Source organism: Pelobates fuscus, chromosome 2 (assembly GCF_036172605.1).
Source record: "Pelobates fuscus isolate aPelFus1 chromosome 2, aPelFus1.pri, whole genome shotgun sequence".
NCBI lineage: Eukaryota > Metazoa > Chordata > Amphibia > Anura > Pelobatidae > Pelobates > Pelobates fuscus.
Genome location: NC_086318.1, coordinates 61,889,689 through 61,914,932, shown reverse-complemented (window position 1 = coordinate 61,914,932; position 25,244 = coordinate 61,889,689). Strand labels below are relative to the sequence as shown.

General features: G+C 41.3%; 2 protein-coding genes across 2 annotated transcripts in view; one reads left to right on the top strand and one right to left on the bottom strand.

Annotated features, from left to right (window-relative positions):
* The window catches only part of EIPR1 (EARP complex and GARP complex interacting protein 1), a 274,351-nt gene extending 272,919 nt beyond the window's left edge, over positions 1–1,432 (bottom strand). Inside the window, exon 1 of the mRNA XM_063440889.1 lies at positions 1,261–1,432. Within this exon, the coding sequence (XP_063296959.1) occupies positions 1,261–1,302 (42 nt within the window). The 5' untranslated portion in view covers positions 1,303–1,432. The remainder of the gene's footprint in view (positions 1–1,260) is intronic.
* Positions 1,433–1,653: 221 nt separating this feature from the next.
* Positions 1,654–25,244, top strand: part of TRAPPC12 (trafficking protein particle complex subunit 12) — a 92,956-nt gene continuing 69,365 nt past the window's right edge. The window contains exons 1-3 of the mRNA XM_063442200.1: positions 1,654–1,718; positions 9,394–10,604; positions 22,205–22,321. Coding sequence (XP_063298270.1) covers positions 9,399–10,604; positions 22,205–22,321 — 1,323 coding nt within the window. The 5' untranslated portion in view covers positions 1,654–1,718; positions 9,394–9,398. The remainder of the gene's footprint in view (positions 1,719–9,393; positions 10,605–22,204; positions 22,322–25,244) is intronic.

The window sequence follows — 25,244 nt, the reverse complement described above, 5'->3', positions numbered from 1 at the left end:
GCTTTGAGGAAAAAGGGAGCAGGGATATGGGACGGTAGTTAGAGGGGGTAGAGCAAACAGCTTGGCTACTTACATTGGGTGGGAGCTAGAGCACTCCTGACACCATAACCACTACCACATGCTGTAGTGGTTATGATGTTTGAGGTGTTCCTTAAAGGAATTTTATATTGTTAGGAATACAAAATTGCATTCCAAACACAATATTGCCTTTTTGTCCCCACTCCAGCAGTTACTTCATGTCCCTCAGTGCTGGGTTGATGCCCCTCCTCCTCTGATAGGGGTGACCTATTGCGTGAACGCATTTTACCCTCCCCATAGGGAAGCTTTCCCTCAAAGGTTTCTTATGGGGATTTCACCGACACTGGCTGTACTCATGATTTAGGGTCTCCTAAATGATGGGACCCAAAGTCCGATAAATTCCTGGAAGCGTCTCTAGTGGCTGTCTGATAGACAGCCACTAGAGGCAGTCTTAGTCCTGTAATGTAAAAATTACCGTTTCTCAAAAACTGCAATGACTTACATTGCAGGACTAAGGGGGTCATGAACAGTGCACCCAGACCACTTCAATGAGATGAAGTGGTCTGGGTGCCTATAGTGTCTCCTTAAGCTGCTTTTCTGCCTGTATAAGCGTGCTTCAAGAGCATTTTGTGTAGCAGCCTTAACTGAGGAGGCAGGGCGAGACAATTGCAGCAGTTAAGTCTGTTGTGCATGCATACCTGGCTGATACGCTCACATTTAAAAAGGGACCATTCCAATTGTATCACCCATTCTGCACATTGTGCTACTGCTAAGCCACCTATCGTTGCCATGTATTACTGGACAGCCTGACACATAGCTACACATCCTGCCCTGAAGAGAACTCATTTCTACTACTGGAGTTCCAAACCTTCTAGAATGTAAAAGATGAGCATATCTTGTTTTGTTTTGTTTTTTAATACTTTTTGATATGTTTCATGCATTGCCTATATAATAAATTAAAACTAGGAGCAATGTGCATGTATGCATCCTATTAAATACCTGGTTTCATTAAATTATTAGTATCTGAATAGTCATTGAATATAAGGTAAGGGGGAGAACATTAGAAGTATCAGATTATAAAATAGGACAGACTGTTATTTTTTTATTTATTTCAAAGAGTAAATTTGATCTATTCTAGGTGATTTTTTTAAGGTTTTTCAATTTAAACCCCCACAGGGATGCATTACATCATATATGACGTCACCTCTCCAGTTGCAACACTTTGTGACAGTACCAGCTCACCTGGAATTCCAGTCCATAGATAACTGGTGCATCGTCCTCCATTACTATCCCACTCCTCTATCCCTTCTCTGGTACCACCTGCAAATCTTCTCCTCGGAAAGAATCTGGAGACTAATTTTGATACACTCCGACACCCGTAGCAGCCGGATTCTCTTCCTGGTTATTGATTTTTTTGTTTGTTTGTTTTGTTTTTTTCTTCTACAAATAAAGTTGGTTGACAAGAACGAAAAAAAGAAAGAAAAAAAACAGGCAACCGTTCTGCGCACGCGTGCACGCTGTCACTGTTCTGCCCATTCCGTGATAGGATTAGAAGCGTTGGAATGCTGGTGACGTCACGGCAGTGCGCAGGCGCGGTGGAAAATGCCGTGCTCTTCTGGCATGGGCTGATGTGTTTCGCGCATGCGCATTAAATGCCGGTAGCTGCTGTTTTGGGGAAGGGAAGGTACCAGTGGCTGCAGGTGAGTGCAACCCTTGGGTGTGTTTGGGGGTGCAGGATGTCATTAGTACTGTCTGACCATGCTTGAAACATGCTTCTTCTGGCCCTGATTGCTGTACATACATGGGAAGTAGCTCTGTTGGTTACAGTACCAGGGTAAAATGACAGAAACATAGAATGTGACGGCAGATAAGAACCATTCGGCCCATCTAGTCTGCCCAATATTTTGAAAGACTTTTATTATTCCCTGACCTTATCTTATACATGCCTATGACATTTCATTATTATTACTGGCATTTATATAGCGCCAACATATTCTGCCAGACTTTCCAATATTATAAAAGGGGTACATTTAACAATAAAAGAGACCATTACAAAATGTCACAGGAACAATAGGTTGATGAGGACTCTGCTCAAAGGAGCTTACAGAAAGCTTACAAAGAGGTGGGCTATAAAAACGCAGTAGGGAGGGCGGTAAAAGTGTATTTTAGCGTATTTTATTATTTGCCGTTTTTTTCCCGTGTGTTATAGCGTTTTTTTTTTTGCATTGCTATTATGGTGCACACCCTTTGAAGAGCACCCTCATCGGTGTAGCCAGACAGGTCCAGACAGCACCCATTGCAAAGCACCCTCACTGGCCCAGACAGCACCCATTTGCAGAGCACCCTCACCCCGTTGCAGAGCTACCTCACTGGCACAGACCGCACCCATTGCAGAGCACCCTCACTGGCACAGACAGCAACCATTGCAGAGTTACCTCACTGGCACAGACAGCACAGACATTGCAGGGCACCCTCATTGGCACAGATGGTACTTGGTGCAGGACAGCACCCAATGCAAAGGGTATTCCTTGGCAGAGCAGCATTCATTATGGGCACACAGAGCACCCGTTGCAAGGTGTTCCTTTGAACACACAGCACTCAGTGTACTATGCATATACAGCACCCAATGCAGGCCTCCCCAATGGATACACAGCACCCACCCCAGAGCCTACGGCGGTCCGGAGCTCTTGCCTATTATCCCAGACACAATGGTTTTACTAGGCACAATGTTTTTACTTTAATAATAAAATACATTATTTGCTTTTTAGTAAAATTGAAAAATAATAAAATACGCTGAAGTACACTTTTACCAGGGAGGGCATCGAGGGGGAGAGCAACCAAATAACAAGAAGGAAATGTAGGTGAGAGATCTTTAGTAGAGAACAAGTTTAGGAATTGTATAACAATTATTTTGGGCTGTGACAGGTCGCCTTGGAACCCAAAGATGGTTTATGAACTTCATTTCATATGGTACTTGGCTAGTAACGCTAATAGCTGGCTGAGCATCAAAAGGGTATGATGGTTCAGAATCATCTGGCCAGGTTAGGCAATCACTGAGCATGGTGGTGTGTAAACAAAATCATTCATTAGCTAAGAGAGTGGAACTGGTGCAATTGATTAGTTTTAAAGAGAGAAGAAATGAGTGCCCTAAATATATATAAAATGTAATATAAATATCCGTGGTGAGAGTAGTACTCAAATAATAGTCAACTAAGGTATATACACACTGATTGATAATAAACTATCAATAGCAAAATATGTAGATACCCCCTGTGAACACAGAAATAATGGAATACAGGGATGTGAACAAGTTCTGTTTAAAGGTATACAGAAACCTCATCTAGTGGTGTATGCAAGAAATAGTTTTGCAAGCCACAAAAACTGGGTAGTTGCCCCTAGTTATAAAAATCGTGTACACAGTAATACACTATAAAGGGTACGTGTAAAAAGTAATACACTAAGGTGTATGCGGTCTAATCAATCCGTTTTCACATAATGTTGTTAGGGTATATGCATGCTGATAGGTAACTAAAATATATACAATTAAATGAATTGGTGAGTAACTGAAGTATATACACTTTGGAAGAAGGTCCTGTTCTTAGATTCTCAGAGACCTTCACCACTCAAGTTAAACCAAAAAAGTAAACTGAAAAGAAACTGAAGTATATACAATTGGAAAAAAGGTCCTGTTCCTAAGTTTTCGGAGACCTTAACCTAATAATGTGTGCAAAACCAAGTTTTGCAATCCACAGTGGCTGAATAAGATAGAGCTTGTTAAACCAGCTGTACAATCATTACCATGCTCTTTTACCGAACAGAGATAATGTCTAAGCCCTATAACAGTACTGTATCAGATTGAGGAGAGATTTTTTTAATGAGTTAGTCGGTAATAGTCTAACGTGTATCCAAATTGGTAACCAGTCCTGTTCAGAAGTTTACAGAGACCTTAATCTGATACTGTCTGCAAAACTAATGTTTTGCAATTCTCATTAGTTGCATGAGGTTAAGCCGATAATTGTGTACACATTTATTGCTACAGAGTTTGTAAGTAAAGCATACATGTCTCGTGTCTCTAAAAGTAATGAAGGCACGAGAAATGCATGAAGACCGTTGCAAAAGAAACAAATATGTGTGGCTGCACGAGAACATTGTATCCACCTTAATACTTAAAACGGTATGTGGTCAAAAGCCGTCAGCACTGCTAAGCTGTCAAATCTAAGCTTGTTATAATATACTGTCTAGTAGAATAGCTATATGCTGGGTAGTAGATACTTGTAATCCAATCCCCCCCAAAACGAGAATAATTGTAATCGGTAGCGGTGAAGTTAATCACGGGATCCGAGGCGCGAAAATTAATTATTAAATAAAGTTAGAATCCCCTCTAATGAGCTGTGGGTGATACGTGCGCATCAGCGGCCTTCGGAGATCTTGAGACTTAGCATTTATTCTATCTTTATTTAATAATTCATTTTCGCGCCTCGGATCGGTTTAACTTCACCGCTACCGATTACAATTATTCTCGTTTTCACAGGGTATCTCTACATATTTTCCTATTGATAGTTTCTTATCAGAGTGTGTATATACCTTAGTTGACTATTATTTGAGTACTAATCTCACCAAGGATATTTATATTACATTTTATTATTACTATTAAAGGTTATATTTAGGGCACTCCTTTCTTCTCTCTTTAAAACTACTTCTCCAGGGGGGCGGGGCCGGACCGCCATGCTGGACGGTCGCAGGGAAAGTCCGCTCCTGCAAACCACCAACAAATAAGCCTATAACCCAAGCATTTAAGGGAATATAACCACCAACAACCGCGACCCACCATGTGCAGGGGGCACCGGATCCGAGGCGAGGCTTGCTCTCCGAGTTTTAGTCCCTCGGAGGAGAGGTCCTCGCTGTTCCAAGCGGGACCTTCCCGGCAGTGAGTGTAGTGGACGGCCGCTGCTCCACTATCCTGTCTAAAGGGGCCCAGCAGGCACACAGATCATTGGCGGACCCGGCCCTGTTCCCCCCCCTCTGGACCGGTGGGAGTAATCCCGGTCCACAACCTGCAGCCACACTTACCCACCAACGCACAACTAAGGCCCGGAGACTTCACGGCCTAAGGCCTGCATCCAAGATGGCGGAGGCCATATGCGCGGGAACCGAAAACTGAACTCCCCCCGCACACATCTTGCACGAGGCAGCCCGCCGATATAAGCTGGCTCGACCCATAAAGCCACATGAAACACGCAAGACACACAGAGCCTCAACAGGACACTCACCTCCTGAGCCCCCGCGGTCTCGGCTTTCCACAAGCTTGAAATGCAGGGGGTTGACCTGCGCAGATCGAGCTGAGCTCAGGCGACGACCACAAGCCAGCTGAAAAATCCACCATGAAGGAGCTCTGCCTGGCCCCTGCGGGGCACCGTCTGAAAGGTGACCGGGACTGCAGCTCTGATATGGTGCCTGTACAGCAAGCTATACGCGACCCAACAATCACGGAAGCTCAGCGCTGCTGGCATCCACAGCTCGCCTGAACCTCGGCCTGACCGCCTACAGGTTTCAATCCCTCGACTGGCGCAAGCTCTCAGACAGGTACCGTACCCACGCTTGAAAAGGCAGCCTCTTGCCCGGGACCCCCTGGCCTCAAGACAGATCTGCACACAACATACGCTGAATCTACGGAAAATAGTGCTGTTAACTATTGCTATACAAGTGCTTGATATGTGTTGTACTACTAGCCAGTACTTTCTCTTGTGGCAACATGGACTTGTTTTATGACTCGCAGATACACTGTTGAATTATATCTATAGTTAAAAATGTGATACGCAGGGCATCACACATAGCATCCTAGCACAAATTACAAGCGCATCATAATCATCTATCTTGCTGTCAGTGACTATAAAAAGGGCAGTAATCCTGACAAGTTAGGTTCCAGTTACATGTTACCATTACCAGTAATGCCTCGTAGAATGTCTCAGCAAACCCGTTTACCTTAATTATAAAAAGTGATGTAATCCCGACATTTCATGTTCTAGCTTCAACCTAATATTAGTGGCATGTATACTCTCATGGAATGTCTTTACAAACTGCTTGCTCTATATATGTCACTATGTTCTCCTTTACTAATCATTCATAAGGGAAAAATCCGTGCTATACAAGCTCTCATATGTATATGTACCTATAGAAAATGTGCAGCATACTCTGCTAACCTAATCACATACATAATTAAGCCTGTTAGCTAACTGATTTGCTGTTTTCTATAATCGTACTACATCTAAGTTTAAATGTGTACCTATCTTAATTCCTAACAAAAATGTGCACCAGTATTGACTATATGCCATCACTGTTCAGCTTCATGTTAAAACGTATCTTGTTTTTGCTGTTGTGGCAAAGTGAGAATGCATGTAACCCTCACGCACGTCAAAAATAAAGAATTATAAAAAAAACTACTTCTCCTTGGGTTAAGCCCAAATACAAGTGATCTTTTAGCTTCCACTCTCCTGCTTTTGGTGCAATTGATTGTTTGTTTGAATCAAAACTGGCACATTGGAGAGCATTATGAAGAATTGATCACATGCATTTTGGCTAATGGCAAATAAAACATACTATGTCATAACACAAAATTATTTATTTACAAAACAGATGGCGGTGAATGGAACACTGAACTGGAAAATCCAATCTTAAATCACATGCTTGTGAATATTTCCAAGTCCAGATATTCGGTACCAAATTTTTCATCTTGGGTTTCAGTTCACCACTATTAACTGTTATGTGAATAGATCTGGAAGTGATCTCAATAATTTGAAAATGTGCTCATAATATTTTTTTATTTTTTTTTAATGCTCAGAAAAAGCCACAAAAACAAGGACCTGAGCTGATTATTTTCTGTAGTGGTTAGGTTACCTAGAATCCACTGATTCCATGCCCTGTTTCATAATCAGACCATTTGAAGAGACACTATAGGCACCAATACCACTTCAGCTAATTGAAGTGGTCTGGGTGCAGTGCCCCTGTCAGTTTAACCCTGCTATTGTAATTATTGCTGTGATGGTAGTCACCATCACCTGGACCTTCAGACATACTATTTATGTAGATTGCAGGACTTTTCTTATGTTTTAGTCAACCTGTACCCATTATAGATGCGGGTGTGTGTAATGTAATTAAGTGTTAAATGTTAGTGTGCTCTCCTGTATTGCTAATGCTTGCAATCAACTAGGTGGATTGGGCTGTGGAGCCTGTACAGAGCCACCTGTTGGTTGCAAGGATCTAGCAAATGCTGTATTCACTACCTGGTAGATTTTCATATTGCTATTTATGCAAGCAGGAGAGATGTTTTGTGTTAATTATTGTCTTTCCCACCCCTTTATAAATGTTATTATACATTTCCTGTATGTTGTCTAATTTGAGTGTTTGTATTTTTTTTGAGTTGTCATTGTAAGCTTAATGTAATCAACATATGGGCTAGTCCTGTATGGAATTGTAGGGATCCCAGTGACAGTCTTCGGACCTGTTTGCTGGTTGAAGGATTCTTCTAGCCCTGAGCTAAGGCAAGAGAGCTAGGCCTGAGAGCTGCAAGTGGTTGCAGGCGGATGTGGATACCTGCCTGGTAGCAGGGTTGCAGTGTTTGAGGCAGAGGGGGCAATACCTCCCTGAAAGGAGAACTGCAACCTGGTTGGGTGGAAAAGCTCCAGAAGGACTCCAGTCAAGCTTCAGCGACTGGGGCTGAGGCGTTCTAGGGTCCCTGCAAGCGGCTAGGAAGCGAACTGGCCGGAAGTACTCGGTTGGAGTACAGGAGCTCCGTCACAAATGCAGTAACTGAAATTGCAATATTTACTATCCAGGGTTAACACCACCGTTAGTGGCTGTCTACCAGACAGTAACTAGAGGGACTTTTGGTCACCTGATGCTTGTCGTCCTCACTCTATGCATTTGGACATCCAGTTTCACCCAAAACCCTATAGGAATGCATAAGTTCCCCGACATCGGTGAAGGAGGGGCCAAGATGGAGCCTAACCCAGCGCTGATGGACATCAGCGGTGGATTCAGGTAAGTGACATAAGGGTTCTGCGCTGCGGGAGTTGGGTTGACAGAGATAGGGTTGCACTATAGGGAGCTATAGTGCTAGGAATACAATTGTGTTCAGCCTCAATGGTAATGAATTAGAAATTCTTTTTTATGAATGTCAATTTTGTCTACTCGGGATGCCATTGATTGACTGAGAGTGCTGCCTCCAAAACGTTCAGCCAATCAATAATGTCCAAGTTGGGCAAGATTCATAGAAGGGTCAATTCCACATTCTCAGGCTGGCCAAGATGGAAGCGGTTTCTCAGTGCCAGGAAAAGGCTCAGTTTAAATCAGATTGTTTTTAAATTGTTTGATTTACAACCAGGTGGTTCTAGCGAGCTGTACTAGCTAGGTTGCATAGTGTGCCCCTTTTATATGGGCTGAAACCCTACACCACTGCTTAATATGTTGATGTTTTATAATTAGAGTGGTAAACATTTTTTTAATTGTTTAAAACATCCTGCTGATCTGAATCTTGATGTAAAGGTGCAATTTAATATATAACAGTATCACTATAAAATCTCTTACAACTAAAAACATTGCTAAATGTAAATGTCGTCTGCTTTATTGGTGGGTCATTCCAAGCCTTGTATAATTCAATATTCTTTGCATAGGTAACAGTCCTTGTTCTTTGCAAATACAGAGTTTTCTAAAAGTCTTGAACTTATAAGACTACCCTCTCTCGCAGCTGCACCATGTGGGAAAACTTCTTCCTTTAACGAAACTCGCATTGTGTAAGACCACTCTGTAGATGCACTCCTTAAACGTATTAATCTCATTTTATTGGTTCGTCCATAGAAATGCATAAGTTTCTGTCTCATCTATAGCTTCATTCATGGAAAATCATCAGTGATGCTGTCGTTAATCAGAAGAAAGTGAGACGCAATTCAATTCAGATTTGTGCATAAATTAACTACTTCACCCATAATCCTTTGCTGGGTAGGAGTTTATTGAATATGCTTACCTCTCCCATTGTGACAGTATTGACTGAACACATTATCTATATCAGGGACCTTAAACTGTGGCTCCCTAGATGTTAATAGGCTACAACTTCCAAATTTCTTTTGTAAAGTGATGGCTGTCGAATCATGGACGTTTTTCAGCAACTATTGGCCAATATTTGAGATGGTGTATCTAAATCATACATCATTTTGGTTTTAGACATGCCCCTTGCAAGGTTGTACACTGTTCTGATCCAGTGTTAAATATGTGAAGTACAAATCTGATGTTTCAGAAGTAATGTCAAATGTAGCTAAATGTTTGGATTAGGATTTTGTTAATGTATAATTGTGGTTTTTTTTTTGTTTTTGTTTTTTAAAGGAATAATGGAGAATCCTACTGTTAATAATGAAGATGACAGTAGAACAAACCTCACAAATGAAGTAGAGTCTTCTCTGAATGCAGAGTTTCACCAAGACATCACACAAGAAGATCAGGAGGAAGTCCTTTTTCATGAAGAAACTATTGACCTTGATGCAGACACATTTGAGTCTGAAGAAAATGTCACCTTGTCAGAAGACTCCGGAAACTTGTTGGATAAGCTGAATGAACAAATGATGGAGAGTGTAATTATTTCTGATTCTCCCAACGTTAGCGAAGATGACGTTGGCGAGCTTGGTTGCCTACAAGATATCGTTGATGAGATTGAAAATAGTAACCCTCTTGGATTTGGGCACGACATGGACAAGGAATACCATATGGATGTGCATAAACAGAGAAACTCAGAGCCTGACGTAACACCTGAGAATTCTGCTTCTGAGGTCCCACCCTCTCCAGAAGAGTCTACAAAGTCTTCAGAGATAAGTCTTGAAACTGAAACCATAAATAAAAATATTCCAGTGACAAGTGGTGAACACCAAGAAGAATTAGTTACTCCGGTTAATAAACCATCTCAAGCGAAGGAACCCATCCCTGTTTGTACTATATTCAGTCAAATTAATGCACAGCAACCTTTTTCAGTAAATGACGTATTTGAACCTCAATTGGTAAAATCATCTAGTTTTGGAGCTGAGATTAAAGGCCCTGTACAGACTCTTGCACAAGTTGTCCAGCCCAGTCCCAGTTTAAGTAATTTTTTCTCGGATAATGTTAGTACCCACTCTTCGGCTGCCGAGTTTTTTGATTCCTTCACCACTTCTTCTTTCATCTCAGTGAGCAATCCAAACGCGACTCCATCTGTTAGTGAGCGGAGCTCTGCTCCTGCAACCCAAACAACTGCAACTTTCCAAGAACCTGCTAGCGTCAACTTTTTTGTTGGAAGTAAATCACTTGAGTCAAGTGGTTCTCCAACATCTTTAGAGATCCCCCAGTCTCCAAAGCCGTTCTCTCAGATTCATAGTGTTTTTGCTGGAAGTGATGATCCCTTTGCCACAGCATTAAACATGAGTGAAATGGACAGAAGGAATGATGCTTGGCTGCCGTCAGAAGATACTAGAAACTTGCTAATTACTGTAGCCACTCAGCAGTACAGCAATGTGTTTATTGACAAGGAGAAGCTCACCATGCCAGGTTTAAAGTTTGACAATATTCAGGTAAAGTCTATGAGTTCTTTACTACAAGGTGCATGTATTTGATTAGTTAACCCATTTATAAAGCATCTTTTAACAGTAGTGTTTATTACCACAAGGTAGAGCCTTAACATTTTACAACCAAAACAGATCATGACAAAATAATTTGTCTATATGCAGCCTGTATAGTAGTAATATATCTGTATATTGCCAACATTCTGCTGCACTTGTCACTAGGTGATCAAGAACATACCTACAATATAGGTGGCAATTGTAATCTGTATTTTTAAGTAAGTAAATAAGGTCTAACGTTATTTCTATGTATATTTTCTTTGACAAACGTTTGTTGATAACTTTTTATTTGAAAAGCATCAACTGGTTGCTATTGTACTAGGGGCAAAATAAAAAAAAAAAAAATGGTTGAGTACATGACATGGTGAAGTAATCCCCTGGCCTCTCCATATCAGTGATGAAAACTTAACAGACAAAAAATGGCATAGCACAAAGTTTGAAGTGTTTTTGTATATCAGGACGCACAAATAGTGCCAACATTTTGCCTAACACGTGGTCTTGGTCAAACCTAATATCACTCCGTTGTACCCGCCATTGAATAATGCCTATGTAATGTTTCATTGTCATGTGATCTTGGGACTGCATCATTGTATGCTTTTGCTATAGTATGCTTTTGCTATGTACCTGAATTAAGTGTACTGTACGTTTTTGTTCATTCAGTATTTAATGGCTTGACAAAGAGCACCATGTTAGATGAAACGTTACCACCATTTGTCTTCTTGCTATGTGCTCATAAACAACACATTACACTTTGGAAGTGTGCTGGACCATTTTTGTTTGTTTGTTTGTTTATGCTAGGGATAGGGGTCGACAAATCCCAGGTCGCCGTGGCGACTAGGGTTTTTGTCCTGGCGTCTGGTATTTGCTGACCCATTCAGCCTCCGAGGTGGCCAGCTGTCTATTAGTGGAGGCGGGTGGCCGGCAGGCTCATAAAGAGCATGGGCATGTTTGTGGGTGGTCGGTTGGTCGGCCGGCAAGCTCCGTAAGAGTGTGGGCGAGCGGCCTTGCGAGTGAGAGCGTTGGTGTGTGCACAGACTTGAGGTTTAAGGCGGGCGCGTGTGGGAGCTGTAACCTCCCTTGCGCGCTCTCCAGTGATGCCAGAAGCTGGAATATGACGTCATTCCGGCCCCGGCATCACTAAACAGCGCTCTATGGAGCAGTGCAGGGAGATGACTGAAGCCCCGCTGGACCACAGGGAAAGCTGAACCAAGGTTGGGAGGCTGGGTGGTCCCATAAATGTGTGTGATTATTGCTGTGTCAGTGAGTGTGTGTGCACGCGTCTGAGTGTGTGTGTGTCAGTGAGCGTGTTTAGATGACTGGTCCCCCTCCAATCACATGGGAAAGGGTTTTTTACTCACCTTTTTCTCCCACGCTGTACTGATCTCTCCGCAGTTGGCCCTGTCTCCATGACTATCATCAATCTTTCACATAGAAGGCATTGGGAGGCTACTGCGCATGTGTGGCAAAACGCCATGTTGTGCCAATAAGCATCTTTCCATAGAGATGCATTGATGCAGGGCGTGGAGACGCTATACATAGGTACTGTGCAGCACTGACCCAGGATGCATTCCAGAGGCCGTCTGAGTGGCTGTCACTAGAAGTGTTGAAAGGCAGCTATGTAAAAGTGTGCAGGGACAGATTATCTGCATGAGAACAACTACATTAAGCTGTAGTGGTTCTGGTGACTATAGTGTCCTTTTAAGAATTGGAATTTTGACATTGTAAAACCTGGCTCCTAGATTCCAAGCAAATTTGTCAAGCCCCATGCTAGGAGCGTATCAAAATACCCCTAATTAAGACCATCCTAAAAAAGAAAATCCTATAAATATTTCCATGTTTTATCTTCCAGTGTGCTTTCATATATTTACTTAGTTAGATTACGAAGGCCATCTGCCTTTTTGTATCGGTCTATTCATATTGTATTGTTTCCCCATTTATAAAGGGCCAACATTTTCAGTGCTGCTGAATATGTTTGTGCTTTATAAATACCAGTAATAAATAAATTTACTATACAGAGTTACTGTAAGTATTTCATAAAAAGCAATTATCATTATTATTTATCTATTTTAACATCATAGTAATCCCAAAATATTCTAATATAACTACTAAATCTTGCAAATTATACTCCATGCTAAATGTTGAGGAATAGTGCATCAGAGGTGCCCATTATGCTGTGTGCCAAATGCTAACAACAAAGATGACCACTAGTCAAATATTTTGTGCAAATCTCTGGATAAGTTGGAGAATATTATGCACAAAACACACCTCATTTGGATAGGCTGGGGTAGCATGTTATGCACCACATATCCTGAGTCTAGCTATAGTAGGATCTTATAGGCAAGGCACCGAAAGTCACAACGGTCTTGGGTAGAATGTTATGTACCCAGAGCCAAGATCATCAGGAGCAAGACTTGTCCTGGGCATCCAGAACAGGATGATTTTGGGTAGGATGTTATGCACTAACGAACAGTTCATGGATGAGTTGGGATACAGCGGATAGATAAATGCTTCTCCCATTTCTTCCACTGTTGGTAAGCAGAATAGTGGGATGAGGCAACTGTAAAATATCTTTCAAAATGTAAAATAATTGACACTTGTAACATTTGTCATTCAGCAAACATTCGTATAGGTGGGATTTTTGTGGGACTTTAAATCTCTTGTTAATTTGTTTGGCATTGGTTACAGTTAGACAAGATCTGCCATGGTACAGATTTCATTCTTATCCCCATTAAACAGAATAGTTATTTTTCTAAATCCAAGCTGTTGGATTGTGTTGAACCCTGGGTTGGAAGCCTTTGGTACAGAGCATAACTGTCTAATGGGACGCAAGATTTAGCTTTGAAGCCTGTCCGCTTCTAACATGCATTAATAGGGTTTGGCCCCACAGCCTGCACCTCTGAATGATATATAGCCAACTCATTAAACAGTAGGACAGCTAGGATCTGGAGAACAAAGTTAATTATCTGCTAATTATTAAAATTCCACATCTCAGACCTTTTCGATGCCACTGAGGACTGAGCTTAGCGACATTTCGTCTAAAGATTTAAAAATATGCAGAGTAAAGAGGGAGAATCAGATGGTGGCATTTTATGTTTCAATGTACAAGCTATGTAAATTGTTATATTTTCATTATGTGATTAATGTGCAATATTATTTGATTGTTTTAATGTAATTGCACGTGTAATAATCAACTAAATTAGTGATATCTCCATATTCAAAAACATGGTGAATCATGATGGATAATTATAACTATACAGGAAGGACCTCATTGACATGGAACTTGGTTCATTTTAAATACACCTCAGAGGTGTTGAAATTAAAATAAAATTTAATTAAAACTAAAAACTACTTTCCAAGGGACTAAAGTGGTAGCTCAGTTTATTTGTCCATCATGTCAATCTACTTGTCCCAGTAAAAATAAAAGGAAATTAGGGGCACACGCAGTGACGCAGAACATGCATCTTGCCAACATTTCTACATAATACAGATTAAGGAACGGTGCATTCATAAAATAGATTTCTAATTATAGGACTTTAGAAATCTATTTTATGAGTACACTGTTCCTTTAACTGTATTATGTATAAATCTACTTGTCCTAACACAATTATTTTAATTTAGAAAGTTTGGGGACACTGCTCAGACATTGGCAGGGTTATTTACGAAGCTTTACATTGTTTCTCACAATGGCAAAAAAGCTGATTCTCGAAAAATTCTCCATCTCAGCTATACTCACAACTGATTATTTTTGTCTGTTTTGACATTTTGATTTAATTTCCGCTATCCTCCATGGGGGATGTTGTGGCTAGGTGTAATGTGTGTGTGTGTGTGGTGTATGCGGGCTGAATACAATGTGTGTCTGGTGTGTGTTGGCTATGTGTGCACTAGCTATATGTAGTATGTGGTGACTTAGTGACACCGGTGCTCCGTCTATGTTCTCCACTGCTTAGATTTCCAGATCTCTGGTGGTCATATTCCCTGGCGGTTCAGCTGTGTCCTGGATGCTTGGTTAGCTAGTGGGTGGAGTGTCTACAGCTATGAACCAGGACATTATTAATTCAATTCAATAGTACACCACTTACATGATATATGCAGAGTTGTAATTTGGATCAAACAATTCAAAAATGATTTTGAAGACAACCCTGGCACTTTAGCTGCTGTGCTCAGATTTGGTTTGAATTCAAGGAATAAGAAGAAATTGCACTGTTTGCTTGCCTTGGCAATTGTAGCTATTGTGTATGAGAATATACTAGTAACACGAACACTACCTGTGTGTATACTCCAAGTCTCCCTCTTAGTCATACCCTGGGGATGTCCTTGTGGTCCTGCATTCAGTGAGTCAGAATGCACACTGGGAATCCCGGTGGCTGCGCTCTGATTTACTAGAGTGCACCGGACTCAAAAGTCCCAGCTCTGGACCTGTATCCCTATAGCATCCCTTCCACTTACCCTCAACAGGGCTATAGACCAGAAGAAACTGCCTGCCCAGCACCCGAAACTGAATATCCAGGCATCAAGACTTTATGTGACTGTTCCATCAGCTCAATGAAAAGTCCTTTCAAAGCAAGTGCTCTGGGCAATTACTGCCTCTTGGTTGTAAAGTTCTGTATATCTGAACTTGCAGCGTTTCTTCTGAAACACTGCTTACACAGACTCCAAGCACCATGACCACTTCAAATCACTGAAGCGGTCACGGTGCTAGGAGTAATCCATTAACATTACCATGGTTCTATTTTTATTATGTATTTCATGGTTCGCTCTTGTTCATTCTGCTTCTGGCTCACGTGTCATCATTCATAGCTGAACCCCCCTCCACCGACCCATTCATCTGCCAGTCTAATTTCTTTCTTATGTGTTCCTTCGATGAAAGCAGTTTTTACAAAGGTTTTTACATCATGAAAAACCTCAAAGGTAACAGTGTCTCTTCAACTATATTTAAGAACTCTGTTTCTTCCTACTGATACACTGTATAAGGACAATGATTGAGAACATTTCATGAAATAGCCATAGTTACTGTTCATAAGTCTGATGGGAATAAAATGATCAGCAGGAAGGGTAGAACATGATGCAGTGAATTATATCTACCTTTTCTGTTGAAACCTTTTATATTCAAGATTCCCTGTTTTTATTCTTCTTTTAACAGAAAGGTTTGTTTGAATTTATCTTTACTTAAAGACATCAATGAATAGTACCTATAATATGAGAATAAGATTAAATTAATTTTCCAGTGTGCATTATACAGTAACGAATCATGAGCAGACTTTATTGAACAACAGTTCAGCTCTGTAATTGATGCTTTATCAAGCAAATCAATGCTTGATAAAGGCTCCTTAGCAGTGCAGAAACGTTGCTTCAGTAACGAATTTGACTCTGAGTAAACAGGAGTTTGTTCATTGATATACAGGTGCAATTTACATCCCATCTTTCCGGTTTAGCTTCTTCAAGTTAGTTTTACCCGTCCAGGTATAACTCGTCTGTTTTGTGTCAAATCATTACAGTTCAGGCAAAAAAAAGGACTCAGGTGTTTGTTAATTGTTATGCATTGTTTGGATTTGAAATCTTGTTGCACCTGGGCATTTTGGATGCGAGAAAGTATGCGATTAAAAACATCATCTATTCTCCCCCGCTTCCCTAAGTATAGTAAAATCTTACTTTTATTCAAGTCTGCAACTGCTGGCTCTACCCCGATCTGCCTGCTTGGCTGACATCATCAGAAGAGCTTCTTTGAACCAATCACAATGCTTTCCACTGTGTAGCACTGTCCCAGGAAGCACCTCTAGCAGCCATTTGAGGAGTGGCCAGTGGAGTTATTCCTAGGCCAGGCATAGGCAACTTCGGCACTCCAGATGTTGTGAACTACATCCCCCATAATGCTCTTACACCCATAATGTTGGCAAAGCATCATGGGAGGTGTAGTCCAAAACAGCTGGAGTGCCGAAAGTTGCCTATGCCTGTCCTAGGCTGTAATGTAAACACTGTATTTTCTCTGAGAATATAGTGTTTACTGCAAAAAGACTGAAGGAAATAATTATACTCACCAGTAGGGATCGACCGATTATCGGTTTTACCGATATAATCGGCCGATATTCGGTATTTTCGGCAATATCGGTATCGGCCAATTCAGATACCGACATTGCCGATAATACCTCCTAGGACCGCCAGGCTCATTAGAAGCCCGGCGGTCCTGGGGGGGGCGGGCAGCAAGCATTTACTCATCTCCCAGCAGTTCCTCCAGCTCCCCAGTGTAAGTCTCGCGAGACCTGCGGCCGGCAGAGCGTTGCCATGGGTTACCATGGCAACGCTGGCCGCGAGACTTACAGTGGGGAGCTGGAGGAGCTGCTGGGAGGTGAGTAAATGCTTGCTGCCAGCCCCCCCACAGCTCAGCCATTGCCACTGGACCACCAGGGACTGCTATATCCCCCCTCCCTGGCCAAGTATGAAACAGGGAGGGGGGACAACAAAAATAAATAATAGTTAAATATAAAAAAATAATAATTTAATAAAAAACTTTTTTTATAAAAAATGCCCCACTCACACACACACTCCATTATATATACATACACTACACAAACACACTGTGTATATAATGCAGTGTGTTTGTATAGTGTGTTTTTATATAATGCACGCTGCATTATATACACACACTATACAAACACACTGCATTATATACACACACTATACAAACACACTGCATTATATACACACACTATACAAACACACTGCATTATATACACACACACTATACAAACACACTGCCTTATATACACACACTATACAAACACACTGGATTATATACACACACACTCTATACAAACACACTGCATTATATACACACACACACTATACAAACACACTGCATTATATACACACACACACTATACAAACACTGCATTATATACACACACTATACAAACGCAATGCATTATATATACACACTATACAAACACACTGCATTATATTCACACACTCTACAAGCACACTGCATTATATACACATACACTACACAAACACACTGTGTATATAATGCAGTGTGTTTGTGTAGTGTTTATATAATGCAGTGTGTGTTTGTGTAGTGTGTTTATATAATGCAGTGTTTGCATAGTGTTTGTGTAGTGTGTTTATATAATGCAGTGTGTGTAGCGTGTGTATATAATGCAGTGTGTTTGTGTAGTGTGTTTATATAATGCACACTACACAAACATGCTGCATTATATACACACACTACACAAACACACACACTTTGCATTTAGTATATACAGCATTCACTTCACGCACACTACCCACACTCTGCTTTCACTATATACACACACAACACTAATACACACTGCATCCACAACACACACTGCATCCACGACACACACTACACAAACACACACACTACACAAACACACACTGCATCCACTACACACACACTACACAAACACACACAGCTCCCCTGTCTAAACACACTGCATCCACTACACGTGGCATGTATATTTTTGTGCATTTACCTTTTAGAAATAGTTTTTATTTTCCAAAATGGTAAATGTACAGAATATCGGCAAATTATATCGGCTATCGGCCTGAATATCGGTATCGGTTCTAAAAAATCAATATCGGTCGATCCCTACTCACCAGGACAAATACAATAAGCTGCAGTTGTTCTGGTCACTGTAGTGTTCCTTTTAGATAGGGTGCCTGTGACTGACTAATTTAAACCACTACTAACCAAGGCCATGGTTCCAGAAAAGTGCATTAAGCAAGCTAGGTTAAAGGAACAATGCCGAGTTACAATTAAAACCCTTTATTAATAACTCTGAATGGTTTGAAGTAATTTTAGGTTCCCCCTTTTCCAGCTGCACTCCACCTCTAGAAGTTTATCCGTACTGATGATCTCTCAGCCAATCCAAAGCTTTTTTTTTAAAGAAGCATTGTTACGCCAAGTCTAATTCATGAGCAGACTTTATTGAACAACAGTTCAGCTATGGAATTGAGGCTTTATCAAGCAAATCAATGCTTGATAAAGGCTCCTTAGCAGTACAGAAACGTTGCTTCAGTAACGAATTTGACTCTGAGTAAACAGGAGTTTGTTCATTGATATACAGGTGCAATTTACATCCCATCTTTCTGGTTTAGCTTCTTCAAGTTAGTTTTACCCGTCCAGGTATAACTTGTCTGTTTTGTGTCAAATCATTACAGTTCAGGCAAAATAAGGCTCAGGTGTTTGTTAATTGTTATGCATTGTTTGGATTTGAAATCTTGTTGCACCTGGGCATTTTGGATGCGAGAAAGTATGCGATTAAAAACATCATCTAGCCTCCCCCGCTTCCCTAAGTATAGTAAAATCTTACTTTTATTCAAGTCTGCAACTGCTGGCTCTACCCCGATCTGCCTGCTTGGCTGACATCATCAGAAGTGATTCTTTGAACCAATCACAATGCTTTCCATAGTATTGGCTGAGCCTGTTAAGGAAACAAATCAGAAGCAGAGCCAGCACAAGCCAAACATAGCTCTGGCCAATCCGCATCTCCTCATAGAGATTAATTGAATCAATGCATCTCAATGAGGAAAGGTCAGTGTCTGCATGCAGAGGGTGGAGACACTGAATGGCAGTGCTGCTCACTGTGTAGCACTGTCCCAGGAAGCACCTCTAGCAGCCATTTGAGGAGTGGCCAGTGGAGTTATTCCTAGGCCAGGCATAGGCAACTTCGGCACTGCAGATGTTGTAAACTACATCCTCCATAATGCTCTTACACCCATAATGTTGGCAAAGCATCATGGGAGGTGTAGTCCAAAACAGCTGGAGTGCCGAAGGTTGCCTATGCCTGTCCTAGGCTGTAATGTAAACACTGTATTTTCTCTGAGAATATAGTGTTTACTGCAAAAAAGACTGAAGGAAATAATTATACTCACCAGGACAAATACAATAAGCTGCAGTTGTTCTGGTCACTATAGTGTTCCTTTTAGATAGGGTGACTGACTAATTTAAACCACTACTAACCAAGGCCATGGTTCCAGAAAAGTGCATTAAGCAAGCTAGGTTAAAGGAACAATGCCGAGTTACAATTAAAACCCTTTATTAATAACTCTGAATGGTTTGAAGTAATTTCAGGTTCCCCCTGTTCCAGCTGCACTCCGCCTCTAGAAGTTTATCAGTACTGATGATCTCTCAGCCAATCCAAAGCTTTTTATAAAGAAGCATTGTTCCTGCTATACTTCTCATGCTTTTCAACGAGAAGCCTTATCCTCCATGTCTGACAGTCCAGAGGGTGCAAAACAGATGCTTTATAAAAGTGCCAATTGAAATTGAAAGAGGGGATAATAATCTGTTAACTGTAAAGTCATTCTATGAAACTGAAGTGCTTTAAGAGTTTGGTATGTTTCTTTAAGAATTCTAGAGGCCCTTATATACAAGAAAATTATCAGGTCACTACCTCTTGTTACTGTAGGAATAACGTCCAAACGGAACTTCATCTTGGGTCTCATAAACCCATAGGCCAGCACTGTGGAAAATGTTGGCACTTTATAAATATTGACCTATAATTAACACCGGGGAATGGACTATAAAAGACAGTCACAGTGAAGATAGCATGCCATGTTAGTGGTGGCACTGGTGTATATAAAGTCGACATCTTACAAGCCTAAAATATGAGTAGGGATGCACCGAAATGGAAATTGTGGGCCTTAACCAAATTCAGGATGCCGTTGGCCGAAAACCGAAAATGACTTTTTTCCCCAAAATAATTTTAAAATAGGTTTTTCTCTAATTTTATTAATATTGGACTTTGTTTCAATTCTTCCCTATGGGGATTTAGCATTTAGGGGAGGGGGTGCTTTCGGAATCGTAACGGACTTTTGGTCAGTTATCTGATGCTGGACGTCCTCACACTCTTCATGAGGACCTCCCGCGTCAGATTTTCCCCCATTGGAAAGCATCTAAGGTCTAATGCGCGCACGGCATGTCCCGCGATGTAGGAGGGGCAGAGCTTCGACCCAGCGCCAAGGAACATTGGCGGATAAGATAAGTAAGTAAAGTGTTTTTAACCCTTTATTTACCAGCAAGAGGGGAGGCAGAGGGATCGGCAGTGCCAGGAAAACAGCTTTGTATCCCTGGCACTACAGTATCCCTTTAAGCATACATTCACTGACAGTCTCAATGACAAACACACAGACGCACCTATTTGGCACACAGACATTCACTGACTGACCCACTGGCAGTCACACACACAAATGTCACTGACAGACACAAACTCACTGATTTGAGACACACTCACTCATTAACAGACACACACTGACACACATGGATAGTCACACACACACACACACTCAATGACAAACACTCTCACTGATTTGACAAACACTCACATAAACACACAGACACTCATATGCACATACATACATACATACATACATACATACATACATACACTCACAAGTTAAATTAACATTTTCCACCTAGCCTCACTACCTGGAGAGCTAGCGTGGATCTGTCTAATGATTCCGGGAGCCAGAATATGACGTCATATTCCGGCTCCCGCGGCATCAGCAAACTGCGAGGCAGCAGAGCAGAGAGATCCCAGCTTCCTTGCCGCCTCTGATTGAAACACAGCCGTACGCCTCCCAGCAGTCCCACTGGACCCCAGATAGAGGGAGAAAACCAGGTAAGCCCGAGTGGGCATTTGGGTCGGCATTTTTTTTGCTGCCCCGTAGTTAGTACCGCCCAAGGCAAATAGCTAGCTTGCCTTGGGCTAATTGCACCCCCTTCCCCCGCGTGCGGTACCACGATTCACAGTACCGCACGCGGGGGAAGGAAGGGTGTAATTTTCCACAGATTTTACCTTTTTACGGCCAAAATGGGATAGGCCCATTTTTGGCCGAAATTTCAGTGCATCCCTAAAAATGAGTATAATACAATTACATAAATGGTGGTTCTTGACTGGGAGACAAACCACATGATTGAGGTGTTAATCCCTCAGTCAGGACCTGGCATTTTTGCAGTTGTATTCCGTTTTCAGTGGACAGAGAAACCACCTGGCAAGACTCTTGTGAATGGCCATATTGATTATTTTTCTTCATTTGTGTATATTGTTGGTCTCTGAACTGAACATGTTTCTAGTTGCAAAAGGTATGAATGGTCATGTCTGATTCTGACAACACAGAAGGTGTGGAGTGAATGGACGTGAACAGAGGTGTCATAAATAGATACTGGCACACAGCAGCCAGTTTTCAGAATGATTTTATTATAGCGTTCAGAGTCTAGGTAAAGCACAGAGTTTGGCTGTTGAGCTCCCAGAAAATGGGTAGCATGAAAGTTGTAAATACAATATCTATTTTAAAATGATTGCCTTTATTTAGCTTGAATCAGCTCTTGGTTCAAAAGGGATAACATTGTGATGGTAATGAAGTTATTTACAATCCCCTACTTAGGCGCAATTCTCTATGTTGTAGTAGATGGTAAGGAAGTCCATTTAATGTGAAATGTCTAACTTTGTTCGCGGCGCTCTGTCTGCAATAACCGCCCATTGTATGAGAAATTTAATAAAGTTTTTTTTTTTTTTTTATTTGCTTATATCTAGGGGGATGCTGTTCGGGATCTCATGCTCCGTTTCTTAGGGGAACAAGCTGCCATGAAAAGACAGGTTCTTACAGCTGGATCTGTAGAGCAAACATTTGTGGGATTGAAGCAACTCATTGTAAGTATAGTTACTACTGATTTTATAAGACTGCTGGAAGTACATCTTTGATTGTTGTAAATGTCCCAAGGACTTCTAATAAATCCAATGGCTTTCCATCACTCCAATTGATTAAAAAGACACCATAGGCACCCAGACCACTTCAGCTAATTGAAGTGGTCTGGGTGCATTGTCTATTTTGCTCCAGAGAAACTGAAATATTTACATTGCAGCTCTAAGTCTGCCTCTAATGGCTGTCTACCAGACAGCCACTAGAGGGCTTCCTGAATCCTAACAAACCTTTAGTCCAGTATCTGATACTGGACATCCTCACTCTCTGCATGAGGACATCCAGAATCAGATTTTCCCCATAAGAGAGCATTGATTCAGTGCTTTCCTATGGGAAGGGATAATGCACGCTCAGAATTTGCTGCATATTAGCACCCGCTCGTCTGTGGGAGTGGAGCTTTGACCCAACGCTGAGAGACATAGGCGCTTGGATAAGGTAAGTAAAAGGGGGGGGGGGTCACAGCTTTGTCCAACTCAACATTGCAAGTTACTTATCAGTAAATCCTCAGCTTGACAAAGAACTCCTCTAAGCACCTATCCGTTGGTGAATTACTTATTTTTCTTAAGATCGTTTTGTCACCTATCTCTTGTCACGATTCTTTATTGGCTAAAGTTTGATAGAAATTTCTGTAACCAAATTTTGGAATTCACTTTGAATTCCTAGTTATTATCATTTAAGTGATGGAATTCTCGCTCTATGGAAAAACGTAAAAGTGGCATTGTATCTTTAAAGGAATATAGCGTTAGGAATACAAGACAGAGAAACCTCAGCTCTCGAATCAGGTATGTTTTTGATTGTTGCTGGCGCTTCAAGAGCAGAATGACACAGCTTTGTGTTCCTAACACTATAGTGTTCATCTAACATTGAAAACATATTTACTCATGATATAGATTGGGGGGGAGGTTAGTATGTGTGTATGCAAGGCATGGTTTAAATTAAGTGATTAGTATGTGTGACTGCAGGAGTTCATATACACTCATTTTTTTTTATTCATCTCCATGTCACTCAAAACCTCTACCCCTCTCCATATCAGTCACCCCTTTCTCTTCTCCATATCACCTACAAAGATATGTGCTTGAGCTAGTTCTGGTCAGCACAGTACATTTGAGATAAAAAAAAAAAGACTGATTATTCTCATCTCAATATCTGCACGCTTCTCTGCCCAAAATTACTTTTATCTAACCCCAGACTTTCTCTTGCAGCCTGTACCCCAAACAACAGCATTTATACATTTTCACTCAGAGCTAACAAGTCTTGCAGCCAAAGACATATGCACAGGTAGCACTTCTGAAAGATCTTTTCACACCTACCCTCCCAAGGGTACTCACTACCTTTATAGATAGTACCAATTACCTGTTCTTGCAAACACACCAGCTATTTCTAACAACCTCTCCTCACCCGCTCAATTCCCTGACTACATGCCTTTTAACCCTTCTACCCTTCACTATCCTCTGGTTTTAATTTTTCCATCTAATCTCCTTTTCTATAATACAAACTCCTTGTTCTCACTTCTGTTTTTCACCTTTATCTTTGCTTCTTTCGTTGCTAAAATCTCTCTGCCAACCTCCATCCGCTGACACAATTTTTATTTTTATTTTTATTTTATTTACCTCCCTTCCCTCTCCATTCATCACATGCAATTTTCTCATATTTATAATCACCCTTTCTCCACCATCTCATTCTAAAGCCTAAAAAAGCAAGCTCTCATCCCAAACATTTATATCTTACTCCCCCTTTAGCCTTCTTTCTGTCTTTCTGGTCTTGGCAGGTTCAGATGTCTCTCCAAATTCGGGTCCCTCCTCCATTAACCTACCTTGTGCTAACAATAGAAATCACACCATTCTTCTACCCATCCCATGTTAGTCTCCCTTGAAGTTCTCCTTTTGCACTGCCCTCTAGAATGTATGCTCTGTGTGCAACATCACTAAATCAACTGATGTTGATGACTTATTCATCTCATATTTCTCATATTCCATAAACTTACTGGCATTAACTGAAACATGGCTCTCTGACACTGCTACACAGGCCTCATTATCCTTTGGTGGGCTTCATTTAACTCACTCCCTAAGACAATCTGACAGTAAGGGTGGGGGGTAAGGGGGTTCTGCTTTCACCCAACTTCTCCTTCAAGGTTCTTACTACCATACATCCCTCTCTTTATCCTTATTTGAAGTTCACTCAATTTGCCTGTTCAATCCTATGTGTGCAAACATTGCTGTTATTTACCGTCCTCTGGTTCCCCTCGTCTCTTCTTTGACCATTTTACTGTCTGGCTTTTCTACTTCCTTTCAAGTAATATTCCTTCTCTAATACTTGGGGATGTCAACAAACCAATGAACCCATCATAGACCTCAGTAGCCTCAAAACACGTTTCAATTACTTCCTGCCTTGGGCTATCGCAGGGGTCTAATTCTCCCACACATGTATCTGGCAAGACCCTTGATCTTTTTTTTTTTCCAATGCATGTATACTCTCTAATATCTGTAATGCTCCATTTCAGATCACCACCCCTTATCTTTTGTTCTTGAGAGCACCCTCACCCAACATTCCCAGCCTAACCTCTCTTCAACTCAGGAGGAACCTGAATTCTATTGACCTCCAACAGCTGATGTTTGTTCAGCTCTCATCCATACCTACCTTCAGACTTTCTCCATTACAAATTCATCTTGCGCTCGTACAGGGTAGCCCGCATCCTTGCTAAACAACATATTTTTCTCTTATTAGTTCATACTCCTACAACCTCCCACAACAAACTTTCAACTCTCTTCTTCGCCCTGCTGTGACAACCTCCCAAACTAATCTTTCAGCCGATAGCTTTGCATGCTATTTTTCTGAGAAGATTAACCAGTTAACAAAAAATATCCCCACTTCACT